At 40.7% G+C, this 20475-nt stretch overlaps 3 protein-coding genes across 4 annotated transcripts in view; 1 reads left to right on the top strand and 2 right to left on the bottom strand.

Annotated features, from left to right (window-relative positions):
- The window catches only part of LOC101096750 (uricase), an 80531-nt gene extending 74993 nt beyond the window's left edge, over nt 1-5538 (top strand). For both annotated transcript variants that reach the window (XM_019837322.3, XM_003990261.6), the window contains exons 6-8: nt 2-125; nt 2293-2376; nt 4570-5538. In XM_019837322.3, the coding sequence (XP_019692881.1) occupies nt 2-125; nt 2293-2376; nt 4570-4644 (283 nt within the window). In that variant the 3' untranslated portion in view covers nt 4645-5538. The remainder of the gene's footprint in view (nt 1; nt 126-2292; nt 2377-4569) is intronic.
- DNASE2B (deoxyribonuclease 2 beta) overlaps nt 1-20475 on the bottom strand; it is a 65215-nt gene that overhangs the window by 42301 nt on the left and 2439 nt on the right. The window lies entirely within an intron of this gene.
- SAMD13 (sterile alpha motif domain containing 13) overlaps nt 15622-20475 on the bottom strand; it is a gene marked incomplete at its 5' end in the record, with an annotated part of 39939 nt that continues 35085 nt past the window's right edge. Inside the window, one exon of the mRNA XM_019839087.3 lies at nt 15622-16764. Coding sequence (XP_019694646.3) covers nt 16621-16764 — 144 coding nt within the window. The remainder of the gene's footprint in view (nt 16765-20475) is intronic.

Here is a 20475-nt window from a genome sequence, read left to right as displayed (position 1 = left end):
GGGATACTGTTCGGGATATTGTCCTGGAGAAATTTGCTGGACCCTATGACAAAGGCGAGTACTCGCCCTCTGTCCAGAAGACCCTCTATGACATCCAGGTGCACTCTTTGAGCCGGGTTCCTGAGGTATGTTTTGTCACTTGCCATTCTGAAGACTGAGAGAACTTGTTGTGTCTCCTGTCAGCGCTGACAGAAGAGTTGAGAGTTAAAATAAGACAGTGGAAGACACATGAAAAATGACATCTGTTGTTGTTCAAAAGCTTGTTATAGCAAGTGAGAAGAGAGCAAAAAATGGAAAAATCTGTCCAACCTGAAAACATGGGCCACTGCTGTAGTTCTTTAGTTAGTCGAAAATTCTTTGGGTCCTTACAACCTGCCACAATTTAAGCCTCATATCAGGATACTCAAATGCCTTGAAGGAGGGATAATTCGGCCAAGAGTCTATGTTTCAGGGTAGCCGGAGAATGAAGGATAGATGCAGACAGATTCCATCCATCCATCCATCTGATGTTATTGAGTAGTTATTATATCTCTGTCAGCACATGAAGAATACAAAGATAAATTAGACAGTGTGTCTACCCTTAAAGGGTTCATCATTTGGTAAAAGAAGACAATAAGTAAACTAACGATCCAGTAAAGCATAAAGCGTTATAGAAATACAGAGAAAGGCACCTAACTCAGGTATGGAAGATTGGGCCAGCCAGGCTTTATGGAGGGAGAGGTGTTTGAGTTGAGTCTTAAGGGTCAAGTAGGGGTTGGTTATCTGAGTTCACACTCAAGGGTGAGGGAGCATGGTAGGTATAAGACAGGAGCAGCATGGAATAATCATTTGCTGTTGAGGTTTTGGCATATGTGAAGTGCCAGGAATGAACATCTTTCCATGTGCCTAAGGATGAGGCAGAAATCAGACCAGCAGGATCTTTGTGAGCTTGTTTATAGTCTGTATTTTATTTTCAAAGCTCTTAGGAGCCACGGAGGGGTTTAACCAAGGTGTAGCACTACTGAATTTGCACTCTAGAAAGATCACTTTAAAAGAAGGGTGGTAAATTAAAAGGACAGCAGACCACAGATGAGGAGACCTGCAGGGAGGCTATTGGGAGGCAGAAATCTGGCAAAGAGGGTCTGAAGTAAGTAAAGCCATGATGGGTGGAGAAAAAGAGTACCAGTCTTAGACATGGGCAAGAGGGATCCTGCCATGACGTGGAACTTTCCAGGATGTTTTCTGGCTATCCTTTCTCCACTGGATGAAGAGTCAGTGGGGCCAAGGCAACAAATCCTTCACAGGGGCACACATCCCTTTACAGTTTCTCTGGATACCTGCACCCCAGAATTAACTGCCCAAAGAACCCTGAGACCACTTTTAGAACCTGTGCAAACCTCTTCCCCAGGTTTCTTCCGGAGATCTGCCTCCGGAGGCAGATCATGCCATCAGTGTGTATACCCTTGGGCCTGCGAGTGGGCAAAGGGGTGGAAACTGCTTAAAAACACTCAAGCTAGCATGTCCACATGAGGCCAAGAGAGAGGAAGGGATGGGCCAGGGGCTGGGGTCTGGCTCTTCCCATACTACAACATCCTGCATTGCAAGCAGTCAGAGAAATTTCAATTAGGTTCTGGCTTTCCAGGCTGTTATGAAGGTATATTTGTCAAGTAAGAAGGATAGAACATATTTCACTTAAAAATTTCTTGCTTGGGGGCGTTTGGGTGGCTCAGTTGGTTAAAGGCCAGACTCCTGGTTGTGGCTTAGGTCATGATCTCATGGTTCATGAGTTTGAGCCCCACATAGAGCTCTGCACGAACAGTGCAGAGCCCGCTTGGGATCCTCTCCCTCTCCCTCTGCCCCCTCCCTGCAAAAAAACCAAAATGTTGCTTGCCTGATTCATAACCTTAAACATCTGGCATGTGGGCCTCCAATTGTACTCTTACCCCAGGGTCTGTAAATGTTCAGGATAGGCTAGAGAGGAGGAAACAGACTGAGGAAGAATTTAGGAGGTTGACTGGCCACCACCAGGAGGCCAGTTAATATCCTGAAGTTCTCACTGTTTTCTGACCCAAGGAACGCTTACTTTTCTGAAAACCGATTTTGTACTTGGAGGGGGAAAGAATGCGTCCACCATCTAATAATGGGACTAGCAGGAGACAACTGTGTCACGCAGTAGAGGAACATCAGAAAGTGTCTCAGAGACGGAGGTGGAACTTGAGTAATGGACTCACGGGCAGTTGGGTTACTGGGGAGGAGTGACAGAGAGATAGATTCACAGTTGCCCAATGTGATCCATATTACTTTGGATTCCAGATAGAAGACATGGAAATCAGCCTGCCAAACATTCACTACTTTAATATTGACATGTCCAAAATGGGATTGATCAACAAAGAAGAGGTAAGAGAACTTTAAAAATATTTAAAGAACGCCTACCCTCCTACCCCTGCACCCTTACCTGTCTTTTTAAAATTGGGATGGTAATATCCCCAACCCAAACTCTTAACAGCTGTTGCTTTTGGAATATTTATAGTTGCCACTGATTAGAGTCCTCTTAGATTCTGGGCCTTTCAAAACCTGGGGCTGGAATGCCTTAGAGGTGGATGAATGATTATGGAGGAGGGTTGGAAGCTAGAGAGATTAAAAGACAAAGCAAGAACATAGTGTGCCAGAGGAGACAGCTCAGAGATGTACTTCGAAAAGTGCCACACAGGGTCACAGCTTTGTTATTCTTCCATCATGACGCAATAAAGAGAAAAAAAAGATTCTATTTCCCTTTTCTTTCATCATCTTTAACTTTTGACTAAGTAGTCAATTTAAGTAGCATATAAACAGAAAATGTAAACAGAAAGGAAGAAAGACTGTTTCCAACTGTAATTATAGAAAGCAAGATGAGGGGGTGCCTGGGTGGCTCAGTCATTAAACATCTGACCCTTGATTTTGGCTCAGGTCATGATCTCATGGTTTGTGAGGCTCTGCACTGATGGCATGAGCCTGCTTGGGATTCCTTCTCTGCCCCTACCTCACTCGCATGCTCTCTCTTTCAAAAATAAATAAACAGATAGGAAGAAAGAAAGAAAGAAAGAAAGAAAGAAAGAAAGAAAGAAAGAAAGAAAGAAAGAAAGAAAGAAAGGAAGAAAGAAAGAAAGAAAGAGGGAGGGAAGGAAGGAAGGAGAGAAAGAAAGAAAGACAGACGAGGAAATGCACTTTTTGAAAGGAAACCTTGTTTTGCAAAAACACCCTGACTTGTTTTAAGCCATGGCAGAAGGTTAAACCAAGTGTGTCTGACTAGACAGCCTGAAGTAGTGTGTCCTGGGAGATTGGAACTGTCCTTCCCCTCTTGAGCCATTTTCAGAATGGTAGGATTTCTCTATTCCTGTTTCTGTCCTGCAAATTATGTTAATGGGCTCCATCGGGCTGTGCTACCACAGCTGTAGGTGGAGGCTGGGGAACAGCACTGGGAAACAAAGGCTTAGGCACCTGGGATAGCTTCTAGAGAACTGTGAGTCACAGACGAGAGCAACATTGATCCCAAGTACTGTTCATTCAACTGAACAGGGAGGCAGCATCGTTTATGTCACTGGAAGGAAAGGATGTCGATTACCAGAATACCATTAATTAGAATTAAAGCCCTTTAAAATCATTACCTTCTAAAGGGCAAGAGAGGGACCTGAAAGTAATCTTGGCCATGTCGACCAAAGGTAAAACAAATGGGCCCCAAACAGAAAAGGGTCAAGCTCATGACTGGAGCAGTGCTCAGCTGAGGAACCAGCAAAGAAACGAGGTCTCTTCAGGACCCCCAAACACCTGTGACCTGCACTGATCCCAGCTCAGAGACGTGTCGCAGGGCTTGCCAGGTGTGTCCCTATATCCAAGAAGTCAGACTTGCGGCTTCCTCAGCTCCCACCTGAAGCCTGCGTGGGGGCCCCGAGACGGGAAGGCCCAGATCCTTTGGGCCAGGGGTCCGCGTGAAGGCACCTGAGAAGCTACACAAGTTGTCCTGACTCTATGTCTGTGCTTTGAGGTTGGGGGGTGGGAGCTGCTCTCAGGCCCTCAGCCAGCAGGCGTGTACAGAGTGAGGGCAACACATGAGAAGCAGGGAGTCAGGACGCACTGACAACAGCAGAGAAGTGACAAATGACAGGGTGGGAAGACAGAACATCTCTAAATTTACAGCTGTCTGAAACCACTTAGTATTGGGCTAACAGCCCTGAGGACCTCAGATGTTCCTGAAGGCGTGGTATGATTGCATTGGACATTGATAGGTGTTCAAAGTGAATTTTCAAGCAAAGGCCAAATTATGTTCACCACATTCTGTTTAGAAAGCAGAGATAGATAATGCATTTGAGAAACATTTATATCCCAGTGATTAAAATCTTTCAAACACTCTTAAATTTTCTGGACAATCAACTCATCCCTCCACTATCGCCAGAAAAATAAAGCATTACCCTGCTTCAAATAACTTGACTTTAGTGCATATACGTTTTCCTATTTAGGGAGTTTTTGGTTTTGGTTTTGATTTAATATTGATTCATAGAGAACAGGAGAGGTCTATTTTAATGCTTCTGAAGTTGCCATGTGGTTTTTCTACAGGTCTTGCTACCATTAGACAATCCCTACGGCAGAATTACTGGAACCGTCAAGAGGAAGCTGGCTTCGAAGCTGTGACAAAGTAGCTACCATCGCCAGGAGCCTACTCTCAATTGAGGATTTCCTTCAGCCTCTTGTGATGCTGGAAATCATAGCATTGTAACCATGCAAATTTTCAAACTAGAATGTTGATTTATAGTGTTAATTTTCCTCCTGTATGAAAGAATTCTTCTGCTCCTAGCTCAGCAAGGTGTTTTGTGATTAGTAATTATAACATGCTTTATGGATGCAGTTTACTTTACAAATGCTACACGGTATTAGAACAGTCATAAATCAAGATTTCTTTTTAGTTGTCTTGTGCCTTCCTATCTTTGAGACGCTTTAGAACCAATTCACTAAGAAAATAATCATGAATTAATGGATGTGTCATATCAATTACTTTGTGCACAAGTTCAAAAGTAAGCACTGTTTTCATCCTACTGATGCAAAAACTGCTTTTGGGCAATGCAGAAAATATAACGACAAAATCATCTTTTGAAAACTTTCACCATTGTGACTTCAATTGGACTGAATATTTGGATTTCTAAGAATGCTCTAGCATATGTGTCACTGGGAATTTATTTATACTCTAAAAATACTTTTATAATCTTAATGTATTGGTTTTATGACTTTTACAACTCTTAGAGAATATATAGTACACACTGAAAAAAAGTATAACTTATTTTTCTTTGAATAAGGTCTCACTTTGGCACAAAGAACCCATCTAATAAGTGCTGAGTCAATATACCAATCAATGAACATACATATAGAAAGAAGACGACACTCTATACAAATATCAGTGATGATGATTTCTAGATTGTGGGATTAGGAGTGATTTTTATTTTTTGCCATGTGCTTTTCTGAATCTTCCATATCTGAACATTTATTACTTTTATAATCAGAGAAATAAATATAATTGATGATTTAAAGATATATACAGACTTGACTGGTGATTATCTTTATATCAGTTGAGTAACACTATATATATATGTTATATATATATATATATATTGTATATATCATATACCATAGAGCTTCATAAACTATAATTAAACTGTAATTTTAGAAACCCATGATGAAAACCTGTCCACATGAACATGGAACCTTCTTCCATTTAAAAAATCTACATTTATTAACTTTTTTAAATCTCCATTTTTTATAAATGCTTACATATAAGTACTTAGTATTATTTGATAATTCTGCTTCATTCCCCTTTGTAATACTACATAAGCTAGCATGGTATAGTGTTTAATTTCACAAACTCACTTAAATCCTGGATCTACTTCTTTCTAGCTATATGATAAGTATCCTCATCTGTAAAATAGAGGTGAAATAGAATCTAACTCAGAGTATTTCAAGCATCAAATGGGTTAATGTCTGTAAAGTGCTGTGATGATGTTTATGGCTGACACACAGAAAATTCTGTATGGGGCACCTGGGTGGTTCAGTTGGTTGAAAGTCAGCTCAGGTCATGATCTCACGGTTTGTGAGATGGCTCTGTGCTGAGAGCATGGAGCCTGCTTGGGATTCTCTCCCTTTCTCTTTGCCCCTCCTATGCTCTCTCTCTCTCTCTCTCTCTCTCTCAAAATAAATAAATATTTTTTTTAAAAAAAGAAATTTCTATATGTGTTTGTTAAATGAAATATCTTGCCTTCTTTTCGTGTGTTATTAGACCCAAGTAGAAAATCTTCTTTGGACTTTATGAGTGAGGTGAGAGATGGGAGGCCGGAGAGCAGCAAGCCCTAGAAAATGCTGGAAACCCCACACAAGCTAGTGCCTGCTGGGAAAGAACACAAGATAAGCAGGATGAAATAATATGATAAGGAAAGTTTTGTGCCACACTGAATACTCATGTTACAAAATGGGCTTCTATATCATGTCACTTGGGTGGCCAGATTGCTTAGTACATTTTATTCCTTTGCTGATTTGATAATCCTGTTTAAAGAGGAATTTAGAATTTAACATGATTTTTTCTAAAAACAAACAAACAAACAAACAAACAACAAGAACAAAAAACGTAGGCCCTTCTTACTAGCTATTATCTTGGTCAGGAAAGTTTTAGAAACACTGTATTTTCTTCAGAGAAGAAATTGATGTTAGAGCAGAATCCTTAGACATTGTGCCCCGTTTTGAACATACATGCATTGTGCTTCTCCTGAGTCGATTGCAAATGAGCTATTGGATGTTGTATCCCAGGTGTTATTTCCCAGGCAGGAGAGCCTGGAGTCTGAAATTTTCAAGGGCCAGAATCCTATTTTGTGAAGAATGTTTTCTTGTGCTTAAAATTGTAAATTATGCTGAAAAACAGGCTTTGGGTTTCACCCGCTTTTGTCAGTGCTGGCAGAGGAGCAGGCCAGCCTGAACTACAAACACCGGCCAGGTAATTTGTATCAAAACATTTTGTAATTTTGTTATAGAAGGCTACAGGCTCTCTGTTTCAGTTTTTCTGGGAACCCACTTGCTCTACAGTGCTTTCTCTTCCCTTCCCCCCATCCTTACCCCGGCCCCATCTCAAGTACTTTCCTGGGGGAATAAAGCAGGTGACTCCAGCCCATTTGCTGCCTGGAGGCAGTTTGCCTGGCACCCAACAGAGCAGCTGTCATCTGGGGCTTGTGGTTTCAGCAGCCAAAATTCTAAGACTTAGTTGAAATCCTCTAAATTTCATCTCAGAACTTTCATTGAAACAGCCTCAGAAAATGCATTCCATTCCTTTGCCTTTTTAGTCAGACTTAAGTTCACACCTTTCTTCCCCTTTAGTAACCTGCTTTTTCTCCCTTTGTTCTCAATACAATAGAAATCACTCTTTGGAAACAGTGTTTTTACTTGTTTGTTATTGAAACAGAATTTAGCTTTTTCAACCACGTGCAAAGATTTAACTACAGAAATCTGAACTTCTTTCTAACCTCCTAGGCCTCGGTTCAGAAAGAGCATTGATTTTTTTTTTTCCCTCCAGACTAGGGACTGGATGGACTTTGCCTTTTGGAGTCTCCTTTGCAAAACCTTTGTTTAACTTCGGCTTCCTTAGCTGCATTTTGGAGGAAACCAAAGCTTCTTTCTAAAGTCACGGATTTCAAGCCTTCTAACTCACTGGGTTCTTCCTGCTTCCAAATAATGGAAACTTATTCTCTTTGAATTTTTCATAGTCTTTGTTCCCATTTCTGTTAGAGTGCAGCTGCCTTTTGTTCTTCCATTTGCCTGGGCTCTTTTTCAGGAATTCTTAAGGTTGTTAGATTCTATGGATATTCCATTGAGAAAGAGTGGCTATGGACCTTCTTCCCAGCAAAGCGCTCATTCATGCCTCTACAGGGACCTCAATATCTGCCAAGGAGGTCATTTACACTCAATCCTTAAAGTGTAAAAGATTCCATTGGAAATTTACACATAAGGAATATATTCAAATAAACTTGGAAGGAAGGTACACTGATTCCCTTGTATGAGAAAGGGAAAACAGTGTGTTTAGGATAAAAGAGAAGGACCCCAGATATATAGGGGAAAAGACATTGTAGGACATGACAGTGTTGTGAGTTTTACTTGAATGGTGGAGGGAGCGGTGACACATGTAACTCAAATTATTTGATTCTTAGAAAATCATAGAAATTGAATGCTGAAATAAACTTCTGGTTGGATTTGTTTATTTTACATAGGAGGCAATTGAACCAACAGAAGTTAAGAGACTGGTACAGGGTTTTACAGAAAAGTCAGCAACAGATCAGAACCCAGGTCTGCTAACCCGTAGTCCAGGGTCCCTTTCCTCCTCCAATGTGGATCCATAGCTTCAAAGTTTTCCTTTTTAACTCTGTGTAAATTAGGCTGATGCTAACTTACTCCGCATTCTGCGTGCACACCATACAGAAGGTTGATGAATAACCTACAGACATTAGGGTAGCTAGGAGAAGTCACCTTAGCATTAAAAATTAATTAGGAAATCTGCCTGAATAGATAATTAAACAGACTGATGTCAACCTAATTGGCTCAAATTAATGAATGCAGCTCTACTTAGATTTTTAAAATTTTATCTTTAAAATTTTGTTGATGTTTGTTTTTGACCCACACACATCTTCATTAAAATCACAGACGTATCAGAGGGCCCCCTTTCATTAGTCTCACAAAACCATTTTGAATGTCATTGAATGTTCATTTTGAATTAGGGATGAGATGTATTTAGAATTCACCAAATGCCTCAACTAACTTAGGTCTTTGGGGACCAATAAAAACTTATATGCATTTTGCTCAGCACATTTCCCTTAACTCAGCATAACAATTTTTCATGGAGCTTAAATAATGCAAGTTTTTTTTTCCTTTTATGTGCCCTTATGAAGATAAAGTATCTAAAACCACCCCAAATCCAAGGACCTAAGAAAGTAATTGTTTTATCTTTTAGCAGCATTAGAATGTATCAGATGAACAGTATTTGGACTGAGCATATGTTTGTTAATTCTGTGACTCTTCTGGGCTTGATATGGAGTGAGAGCATAGTAATAAAATCATACTTTAATGTACTTTTCCTGTTATACTAGTATCTGTACTATGTACTCTTATTCAATTCTCCATCAGTCTTATGAGACTGGTATTATGGAAGGGTTGTTACTTTCCCCACAGCATCCATCCTTCTGTCTTTGTGTAGCTGAATACTTGGCTATCTGAAATAAACACTACAGTTCCCAATCTCCCCTATAGCTAAGTATGGCCAAATGATTGAAGTTCTTGTTACAGAGATATGAGTATTAGTGCTGGATGCAACTTCTCAAAACAGGTACCCTTCTTTCCTTCTTGGCTGGAATACAGTTGTGATAAACGATGCTTAAGCAGCCATCTTGGACCACATAGGAAGCTATGTATTGAAGATGGTGGAGGAACACACTAGGAGAAGACTGAGACCCAATGACTGCGGGGTGGCTGTCCTGACCCTGCTCTGCTTACCTTCAGACCTCATATATACAGTAGGGAAATCTTATTTGTCTAAGTCATTGTTATTTAGATTTTCAACCGAAACCAGCCCTAAATGGTATACGTGAGCTGTTCTGTCCCAATGGCGACGTGCTGTAAGTATGAAATGTGCAGTGGCTTTTGAAGATGTGTTTTAAAACTGAGGGTTGATGGGGGGGTGGGAGGGAGGAGAGGGTGGGTGATGGGTATTGAGGAGGGCACCTTTTGGGATGAGCACTGGGTGTTGTATGGAAACTAATTTGTCAATAAATTTCATAAAAAAAAAAAAGAAGATGTGTTTTATTATTTTGTTCTTTATTTTTATTTTTTTTTAAGTTATGCATCTACTTGAAAGGGCATTCCTTTTTTTTTTTTAAGTTTATTTATTTATTTTGAGAGAGAAAGAGAGTGAGGGAACAGCAGAGAGAGAGAGAGAGAGAGAGAGAGAGAATCCCAAGCAGGCTCCGCACTGTTAGCGTGGAGCCGGACGTGGGGCTCCGACTTATGAACCTTGAGATCAGGACCTGAGCCGAAACCAAGAGTCAGACGCTTAACCAACTGAGCCACCGAGGCGCCCCATAAATGTATTTTTAAAAGATTGTAAAGTATGTCAATAATTTTGGTATTGTGCATGGAAACGGTAATATTTTGGATATGTCAGATGATTTTCCTGCTCCCTTGTGTGACCACTAGAAAATTTCATAAAAAAATGTGACCGCTAGAAAATTTTAAGTCACACATGTGGCTCACATTATATATTTATTGGACAGTGCTGACCTAGTGTTGCTTTGCTCTGTGTCTGTAGCTGCAGTAGAGAACAGGTGAAGTACCTGAGGCTGAGGGGAGCCTATAACTGCCCAAGTTCCCCTTTCAAGTAAATGGTGGGGCTGGCCTCAAGCTCAGGTCTATAGGAGCAGCCTCAGTCCTCCCACCCACTGCGGCATGGTGTAGATCAACCCGTGTCATTGGGTTGCGGCACAGGAGAGGAACACAGTCCCAAACATGAATTTATTTGTTTGTTTGCCTATTTATTTACTTATTTATATTTTAATTCCAGTGTGGTTAACACGTAGTGCCAAACACAACGTCTTAAAAACAGGAACTGCTGGTTGCTTGAAGAGTTTTCCTGGGCGTCCTTCAAAATGTTTGTAATCGTGAGTTTTATAGTCTTATTTTCAAGTTGTGTATTTCCTGGCACAGAAAAGTAAGAGTGTGACCCACTGAAAAAGGAAATGAAGCACAATTTACCAAATGAGTCTGCTGTCTTTAATTTAGAAAGAAGACGTCTGACTTGCAACGTTGCCGTAGATGTCTCTGCCCCACAGATGACAGAGCTGGAGAATCTTGTGGAAGGTCTGTCCTTGCTGCTTTACCTGACTCTTCTGGAAACTTAAGGCCTCTAAGCTTTGTGATCTCAGATGCTTAGATGATAGCACATTCTATCTTGTGGCATACGTTCCCTTATTTTGTTGTTTATAGGTCTGGCTTCCCCAGGCCATGGCCTGTTCCACAGCTACCAAGTAAATAATACATCAGTATTATTTACACCTTAATTCACTGACCTCTTTCCCACCTCTGCTATGATAAAGGTAGTAGCTCTGCCCAGGCACCTCTTCTGTGGAAGTCCGGCACATTTTCCATTTGGAGATTGCCTGGCACCTCCAGCTTTCCGGATTTCTCCCTGAAGATAATGGTGGACAGGAAAACCCTGCACAACTGCGGTAAAGAGACATCAACCTAGCTATGTTCTTGTGGGTAGTCAAAGACTTCTCTTGCTTTTATTCACAGGGTCCTCCATTATTCTGCCCCAGGGCTAGGCAAGATGCAACTCTTTTCTTGAGGTCCGAAAAGATATAACACGGCCACAGTCACCAAAGAATGAGATGTGATCGTTTTACTCTCTTTCTCTCTATGTAGAACGGCCACCACTGGCCAGCAATGGTACCCAAACCACTTAATTGCCTATGGAGCTACAGCATGAAGCTAACGAGCTGCTCATTACTGTACCCATTGCTCTCTCTTTCCTTCCTGTGGCTTCTGTTCCTGGTTTAGAAGCAGAATTAACAAGTTTTCTCATAAGAAGCATATCTGTCCTACAGCAGTCAGCTCTTTGAACATTTAACTTCATCTTCCAAATCATTACAAAAAACACTTAATGGCTCTGTGCCCAGGCCTGACCCCTGCAGATCCCATTTGCAATGACCGTCAAAGGCAGATGGATCACCACCAGTAAGTACTCTTTGCATTTGGCTTCCAAATATAGGAGTGGTTGGGCAACTGAGGGTCATTAGACTTTTCCAAATTAAATTCCTTCAAAGATCTATTTCTCTAATGCAACACAAGGACAGCATGTACCCCTGACCGTGTATGCTAAGCTTAGAGAGACAAAATCCATGTTCTCATAGGGTACTTACTGAGGATAGAACGAGGAGACTGCCACCAACTGGTCTCTGAATATGAAGATTATTCAATAGTCACCATGTCCATTAAGTATCAAAAATGATGCTCAAAGCTGCTGCACATTCCAGCTCAGTGTGTGCCACCTTGTTTTCTTTTCAACCAAATCTACTTATAAGCTCTAGTTCCTGAATTAATTTACTCTGAGGAAGCTCTCTGTGTGTTCTTTGCTTTACATCAGGGGTCTAAATTTCATATACCTTGTAATGACAATGTAAAAGTGTGCAGTTGCTGGCTGCAAGGTATTAGGGAATTAAAAAGATTGTAATAAATTGGAGTTTTCAGGCTCACCTAGAAGACTGCAGATGTAGTTGTAAGAACACAAACATACTGCACTAGCCAAAGGACAACATGTCAGCTTAGATTCCACTGAAAAGAGACCAGTTTGTGACCTTGCCTTTAAATCAATTCATTATACGTCCTTTGTAGAGTCTGAACCCGAGGCTCAAATGCGGGGTGGGGAGGAGAGGTGGAGTGGCAATTATTTTTTTTTTAAATCCTTCATGATTCTGATATCCTGTCTGCCCCTCTGGTTGAGAATAATCAAATTCAACATCAAACAATTCTCACATAAAACATATTGGCATCAAGGCACTCTCATTCCCATTTACGCTCATGAAGTGCTTCCCCACGTGTGTGTGTGTGTGTGTGTGTGTGTGTGTGTGTGTTTGCTCCTAGCTGCAGACCTGGATCACATTAACAGAAATCTGGTGTGATTGGAAAGGAATCAGCCGTTTCTGGTTTTACAGCTGTTTGGAGACAAAGGCTGCCTACCTGCTGAATTTCAAGTACTTCCAGCCTCTCCCTATGGCCTTGTTTTGATAACACTTCCTTTCCTTGAATTGGGGGGTGGGGAGAAAGCACCCTCAGTTATTGCCAACGCACTTAGGCCAGCCCGTTGTAGGCCTTTATTCTGGGTGTAAGAGAGGCAGACTAATTTCCTAATTTTGCCTGAAAGCTGTCAACAGAGGGCTAAGAAATGAATTGATTCTTTTCAGTTTGCTTTACAATTAAGATATTTTCCTTTTTTTTTTTTTCTTCATGACAAGCATTTATAGAGCAGTCCAGGTCGAAAGCTTAGTTGAGTTAGGTTGGGGTTAGTGAACAAGGCGACTGTGATAAAAGCATCCAAAGACTGCATGGAGTGTAATCCCAAGTTCAAATCTAGAGAAAAATACAACTAAAGATATACTTTCATTTGCTCAAAGTATTCAACTGCCAGCTGACAGTGGTGATAGGACATTGTCCTTTAATATCCCTTTTCCCATATTAGTAGGATAATGGCACTTTTGAGTTTTAGTTGGGCCCATGGGCTCTAAGATTATCTCAAGCCTCTCTTCCAGCTTAGGTATGACACTGTGACTGAATTTTGGACAGCAAGATGGAAGAGGAAGTAGTATGTACAATTTCTTGGAAGTTCCTTAAAGGGAGAAGGTGTCTTCCTTTCCCTTTTCTTCTTCCTGCTGGTTGGAAGTCAAATGGTGATGGGGGGAGCTGAAGCAGCCATCTTGGGCCATGAAAGGATTCTGGGAATAAACAGCATGCATGATGGAACAAAAAGGTAGGAAGAATGTCTGACATCATAGAGGGCTGTATCATCTCTGGTCCCCCTGGCTGTACATTTAAATGAAGAGAAGACACAACCTTCTGTCTTGTTTACATTACCTGGCAATGTGGGGGTGAGAGTGGGGAGACAGTTCCCCCCCCTTGGTATAATTTTATTTATTTATTTTAAATATGAAATGTATTGTCAAATTGGTTTCCATACAACACCCAGTGCTCATCCCAACAGGTACCCTCCTCAATACCCATCATCCACCCTTCCCTCCCTCCCACCACCCATCAACCCTCAGTTTGTTCTCAGTTTTTGAGAGTCTCTTATGTTTTGGCTTCCTCCCTCTCTAGCCTCTTTTTTTTTCCTTCCCCTCCCCCATGGTCTTCTGTTAAGTTGTTCAGGATCCACATAAGAGTGAAAACATATGGTATCTGTCTTTCCCTGTATGACTTATTTCACTTAGCATAACACTCTCCAGTTACATCCACGTCCCTACAAAAGGCCAAATTTCATTCTTTCTCATTACCATGTAGTATTCCATTGTGTATATAAACCACAATTTCTTTATCCATTCATCAGTTGATGGACAATGTAGGCTCTTTCCATAATTTGACTATTGAAAGTGCTGCTATAAACATTGGGGTACAAGTGCCCCTATGCATCAGCACTCCTGTATCCCTTGGGTAAATTCCTAGCAGTGCTATTGCTGGGTCATAGGGTAGATCTATTTTTAATTTTTTGAGGAACCTCCACACTGTTTTCCAGAGCGGCTGCACCAGTTTGCATTCCCACCAACAGTGCAAGAGGGTTCCCGTTTCTCCACATCCTCGCCAGCATCTATAGTCTCCTGATTTGTTCCTTTACACCACTCTGACTGGCGTGAGGTGATATCTGAGCGTGGTTTTGATTTGTATTTCCCTGATGAGGAGCGACATTGAGCATCTTTTCATGTGCCTGTTGGCCATCTGGATGTCTTCTTTATTAAATTGTCTGTTGATGTCTTCTGCCCATTTCTTCAGTAGATTATTTGTTTTTCGGGTGTGGAGTTTGGTGAGCTCTTTATAGATTTTGGATACTAGCCCTTTGTCCGATATGAGACAGTTTTTGTTCTATTACTCACAGCCAAATCTTTTCTAGACGCATACATAAGGTATCAGGTGGATACACAGAAGCATGGCTGGGACATTTGCATGCTATCCCTTTGAGGCAGAGAGGGTTCAAACGTCATTACTATTTCACTTGTGGGAAACTCCTGCAGGGAGGTTAATTCAGTTCTTCATCCCATCTTCTATCTATTGGATCCCATGTTCCTTCCTTCCCACCTGGGTCTCCAGCAGGTGCACCTCTCACTTTTTATCACTACCACTCCTCATAATACTTAACTAAGTTCTGCCTTTTAGTTTTACATGCTTTGTAGACTGTGAGAATGTGGGGATGGAAAATGTCTCTTTTGCAGCCCCTTCTCCCACTTATGCAAAACAAAGCATAATTTAAATTTCAGACACTCCATAAACTCCATAACAATTAATTTGGAAGGCATTTTGAACCCCACCCATTATACCACTTCCCGTGTTTTTGTTTTTGTTTTTTTTTTCAATCTCATCTTCAGACTTTCTGGTCTTTACAGAAATGATCTTTGCAGGGGACTGAATTATAACACTATCTAAAATAGTGGCCCTCAACTTGAGGAGGGGGAAGACAGAACTTCAGGGAGTCCATCAACTCTGCAAAGTTTTATATGTGGGAATATGAGCTTTGGTCTGGAGGGAAAGTACATGGCTTTCATCCAAGTTTCCAGAAAATCATGACCCTCAGTGGCCTACGGAAAAAAAAAACTTTGGCTAAAATGACACCTAAAATTGGTTGTTGGATGGGGGTAGGAGAAGGAACAAGGCCTATTTGGACAATGTAGTTCATAAAGAAGGTAAACCCACAAACAAATCTAAATGTTTTATAAATCCAAAGTTGCTTTTTTTTTTTAGGCTTAACTTTCTTTCCATGGTTTTAAGGAATGACCTTAATCCTTAATCCCAACTGAAGAGGCAACCAAACAGAAAAGATCAAACATACACTGGGAATAAACCGAAGCAATGCTTTATTGTGACCACAAAGCACCAGTTCAACAAGGCATTGACACACAGAGATTTGAACCAATGTCTCTTTGAACAGAGATGTAGCAAGCCCACTTTTTCAAGTTCTTAAAAACAAATACTCAAACCAAGAATCCAACAGAGCATCAGAGCAATTAAAAAAATATTACACCATCATGAAGGAATATATATAAAAATACTCTGTACTAGTAACAAGGCTTTTTGATCTATAACTCTTGGCAAATTCCTTCAGAAACAAATTCGTATAAATACAAACCATAAAGTGAAAAAATGTTTTCTTCTTCGGAAACAAAGAGCCAATTTGAAAGTAAATCTATGCAGAAAATACCGTTACCCCCTATGAAAGAAGCTGAAGATGGAGGGACATCCCGAAGACACAACAGAGTTTCTCTTTTTCAGAGGTTCTGCTCCTGTAGGGGCCATGACGCACGATCGTCTCAAACATCGCAGTATATCCCAGTGAAACCTTAATAAGGTCAAGTGGAGGACCCTCTATAAAAAAGGGTGTCGGCAATTCCATCCAAATAACACAAGCTCTAAGGAGCAGAGGAATTCAAGGGAGACAGCAATCTTTCTTTTCTCCCCTTCCCCCAAGTGTTCTTGTTTTTAATCTCCCTACATCTGTAACCAAAAGATCATTCAATTCAATCCTTTTTCAAGGATTCTGGGAAAGCAATTTGTGAAGAAAATCCCTTTGGTGGGGAGGGGTGTCTAATCGTGTCAAAGATCACTCAATTTGACAAGATCCACCAGGAAAACCATCCTGTCTATAAGTTATCCTTGCTCCTCCTGGCTGAATTCAGGTCAGCCGATGGATTGCCTAGTCTATCCAATAGGATAACGTTTCATTTGACTGAAATTCTTTACATATACACATGTATGTATTCTGTTTACAAAGTTTCATCACATGAAACTAAATTATGTCATTATGTATTTTTTGAGGTCTAAGACCCCAACTTGACTGTACTATGAAGAGTGGTTCTTTAAATGCTTTGTCTGCAGAGGTTTAACATGATACTCGTAGATTTTCAGAGCAGGCCCCAGTTTTAACTGAAGTCCTGTCAACACGTCATTTCTTGTCATCAATAGCAGGGATTTTCCATCAATTTCCTACAATGGAAGCAAAGGATGAAAGCAACATGTAAGTCCAAACCCAAAGTTCAAAAGAAAAGACGTATTGATTGTCTCCAAGGTAAAAACATTACTTTTTTATTTATGCCAAATGGAAAAAATGGACTCCTCTATTTTTATGTTCCATCTTCCACTTTTATTTTTGGATTAAATGCAATCCATAGCTGATCTGGTTGTCAAAACCACATTGCTAAAGTTGCATCTTAAAAAAATGATGGCGGACTTGGTATGTATACTTGGTAGGGATCAAAGATATTGTTTCTGAAAGAGATAATGACACTTTCCTTTTATAAAATATGTTAAAGTTTATGCGGAATTTCTGTGTAATTTCCTAAAACAACTATAAATTAGGACGGGCAGGGATTATCATAATTTTACAGGCAAACACAAGGAGCAAGGTGTGAAGATCAAGAAGTTAGGCAAAGGTAACAGGATTTGAACTCATCTGCCTACAGCCAAAGCCAATGTTTTTTCCATAACTCCTTTCTGTTTCGCTTGACACTTGCAAGTAAATATGTGTGGTATAGATGAACCAATGGGGCCATAGAGTCCTAGGTTTTCTGGAATCTTGTTACTCACAACAATAGACAATGGAAAAATGATACACTTTCGGTGAACTTCTTTCCTGTCCTTTAAAAGAAGAACAATCCTGCCTCAACCCGAAAATCAACCTCTCGTGTTGCAGGTCCTACCATACTTCCTCTCAGTGGATCCTCAAGATCCCAAATAAGGTAGCGAGGGACAGGGCTCTGCCCCTGTTCTCTCGGAGTCCACTTCCCACACCCTTTAGGTACCCAACCAGAGTGCCCTGGAGACCACAAAGCTTGGAGGTGAAATACAAACAGGTTTCCCATCAAAGACACGAGGATCCCAAATACAGAAAATGGTTTGGAACTTTTGGAAAGAGATCACTGAGAAGGATGCTGAATGCCACCTTATTTTTGTTACTTTTTATTGTGGGGACAAGTGAGCTGGCTCTTAGGGGACCTGGACCCAAGAGATGGACCAACTGTGCATGTTAGGTAAGCCCTGACATGTCTGTACCCACCTCTCCCACTGATGGACAGACAAGGGGACATGGTGTATAACTGTAACTCTACAAAACTGTGACTCCTTCCTACACTGATCCCTAGAACTCCAAATTCCCTTGTGTTTTGCCAGACTGTGAAGAACATGTGCTTTGTACATCTCTGTGTGTGGAGAAACAGCACTGGGCTAGTGGGCTGACGAAACACTCACTTTGTGACTGGTAAATCCCTTCCTCCTCTGTCTCCTTGGTTGGCAACGTGGGGATTTGGGGTTTCTGACAGGATTCCATGAGATACTATTCTCGCCAATGCTTCCTGAGCTATAAGTTATACAATCGCTTGTCATTACTCCTCAACAGACCCATGGTCCTCATGTCATTTGTCAACCACCTACCATGAACCAGAGCAGAAGGACAAGGAATTACTTATAACCGCTCTGTGGTGTTTTTGAACTCTGAAAATCTTTATTTTGCCAATTACTAGAAAAAAAAGATCTCACATTAATTTGTGAGAGACAACTATTCAAAAACATGGTGCATGAAGCAGTTAGTTGACAGGGCAAGAGTGAAAAATTAGATGAGGACATAGGAATGGACGCTAACCCTCAAGTATTTTCTTCTCCTTAAGCAGCTAGCAAGCCCAAAGACTGCCCCTCAGTAAAACCCGTAAGCATAAGAGTTTGCAGAAGAGCTTTTGACATGCGGAAACCACAGTAGCAGTTCTGAAGGCTCTGTGAGGTCACAGGAATCTGAATCACAGGTTCCTTCAAAGCTCGCAGTCTATCTTAGATTGACGGAGATGAACACTGATTCACTTGGAATGCTGTATAAACCAGCAAAGCCCTTCCTGCTCTCCAACTTTCCTTTGTTGTTAAATGACAACAAAGTATGAGCAAATGCTCATACTTAACTTTGTACATGTTTTAAACAGGCCTCAGGAAGAGATGACACTGCTTTCATTTCTACACAACAAGAAAACTTCCTCGACTAACTGAAAGTGAATTTTTTTTTATCTTTGCTGGCAAAAAACTCCTTCTACAACTCAGCATTTCTGTCAGAAGCCAAGTATGTCTGTGAAAGATGCTGAAATTTGGATTTTATTTAAGACAAAATAGAAAATCAAGTTTCATGCTCCAATTTGATTTTCCCTTTGTTCAGTAGCCACACTGAAGTTCACCTCACACTAGCAACGGTAAAAGAAAGCTCCATCTGGCAATCCTCATTTTAAAAATTTGAAATGAATCTAACTCATACATACAACAAAACCTTCCTCTTAAGCCATGACTATAGCAGCTCAAATGAACGGCAGTGGAACACGACATAATGGGAACGTGAGCTTCCAGGTCAAGCAAACTGTTGTCCAAACCCTGTCTCCACAACTTATTGTGTGACCTTTGGTAAAGTAAAGGACTTGTCTTCCCTGAGCCCCGGTTTCCTCACTTGTAAAATGGAAATAAGCCCCTGAAGGATTCTAGAGATTAGAAATAAATCATTCATGGAAGGCACCTAGCACAGTGCCTGACATATGGGAGATTTTCAATGACTACCAAGTGGAAATGCAAAGGCTTTGAGAGAAACAGGATGTGTTCCAATTCCAAATCCATCTACTGCTTCCTTTCTGGAAGCGTGCTCCCTGCCTGAATGCTACCCGTTGCCAGAGGGATGCAGGCATATTCCTGTTCAACTTCAGAAAATTCGGTAAGATTAAAAAAGCTCAAAGACTACATCAAAAATTTTGTCTCATAAAAATTGCAAACACAGAAAAGTTCCTTGATTAAGGAAGCAAATCATTTGTTACATAACTTCTATAAAAGACTGGGATGCAAATGAAATCCGAATTTTGCCAGTCAGCATGGTGTACTAGAATGAGCATGAGATTGGAAACTGGAAGACAGAGTTTCTGATGCAGACTCCACCAGTAATTTTCCACAAGCAACCACTCCTCTATACCCCAGTTTGTTTATTAGTATAAATGAAGGGGTTGGAGTGTGACCAGATCCAGTTAAATAAATAAACATTAAAAAACATCCCATGATTTTGCATATACATCATGATTAAAGTCAAAACAAAGAGATAATTCACATTTTGGGATCCTGTTTACATTCCTGTGTTAAGGGATAATCATTTGTCACTTTCAGTGAAGCTTTGTACATTGCTTCTGTCTTCCTGAAAGAGTAACCAAGTACCTGTTGGGCAATAATATTCATGCAAAAAAAAATGTCTGCATACTTAAGAAGCTCGAGCAAGGAAGTAAAGTTTAGAGATGATAGGTGTAAATTTCCAATGAGGGCAAGACCCTTGATCTAAAAATAAATGAGTAGGCTCCTTAGATGTTACAGCTCAGTAGATAAGCATGTGTTTTAGAGTAAGACATTATTTTATTGCTTATTAGGTGGGGCTGGGCAAGTTAATCTCTCTAAGCCTCATTTCCTTATCTATATGATGGAGGGAAAGTAGCTACTGTATTTCACTGCTGAAAGGATTACTGCAATAACATACGTGAAGCTGAATGCCTGATACCTACAGAGTACTCAATAAATGCTAGCTATTAAAAAAAGTATATAAAAAAATCTTAACCCATTTACTGTTCACTCTTTCTCTCTGCGAACACTAATCTACACCTTGGTAGCTTTTTCAGTTGAGCCTAATTGTGATATGGTCCG

Source organism: Felis catus, chromosome C1, assembly GCF_018350175.1.
Source record: "Felis catus isolate Fca126 chromosome C1, F.catus_Fca126_mat1.0, whole genome shotgun sequence".
NCBI classification, from domain to species: domain Eukaryota; kingdom Metazoa; phylum Chordata; class Mammalia; order Carnivora; family Felidae; genus Felis; species Felis catus.
The sequence above is the reverse complement of the archived record's forward strand: the minus strand, read 5'-3'. Positions and strand labels throughout refer to the sequence as shown.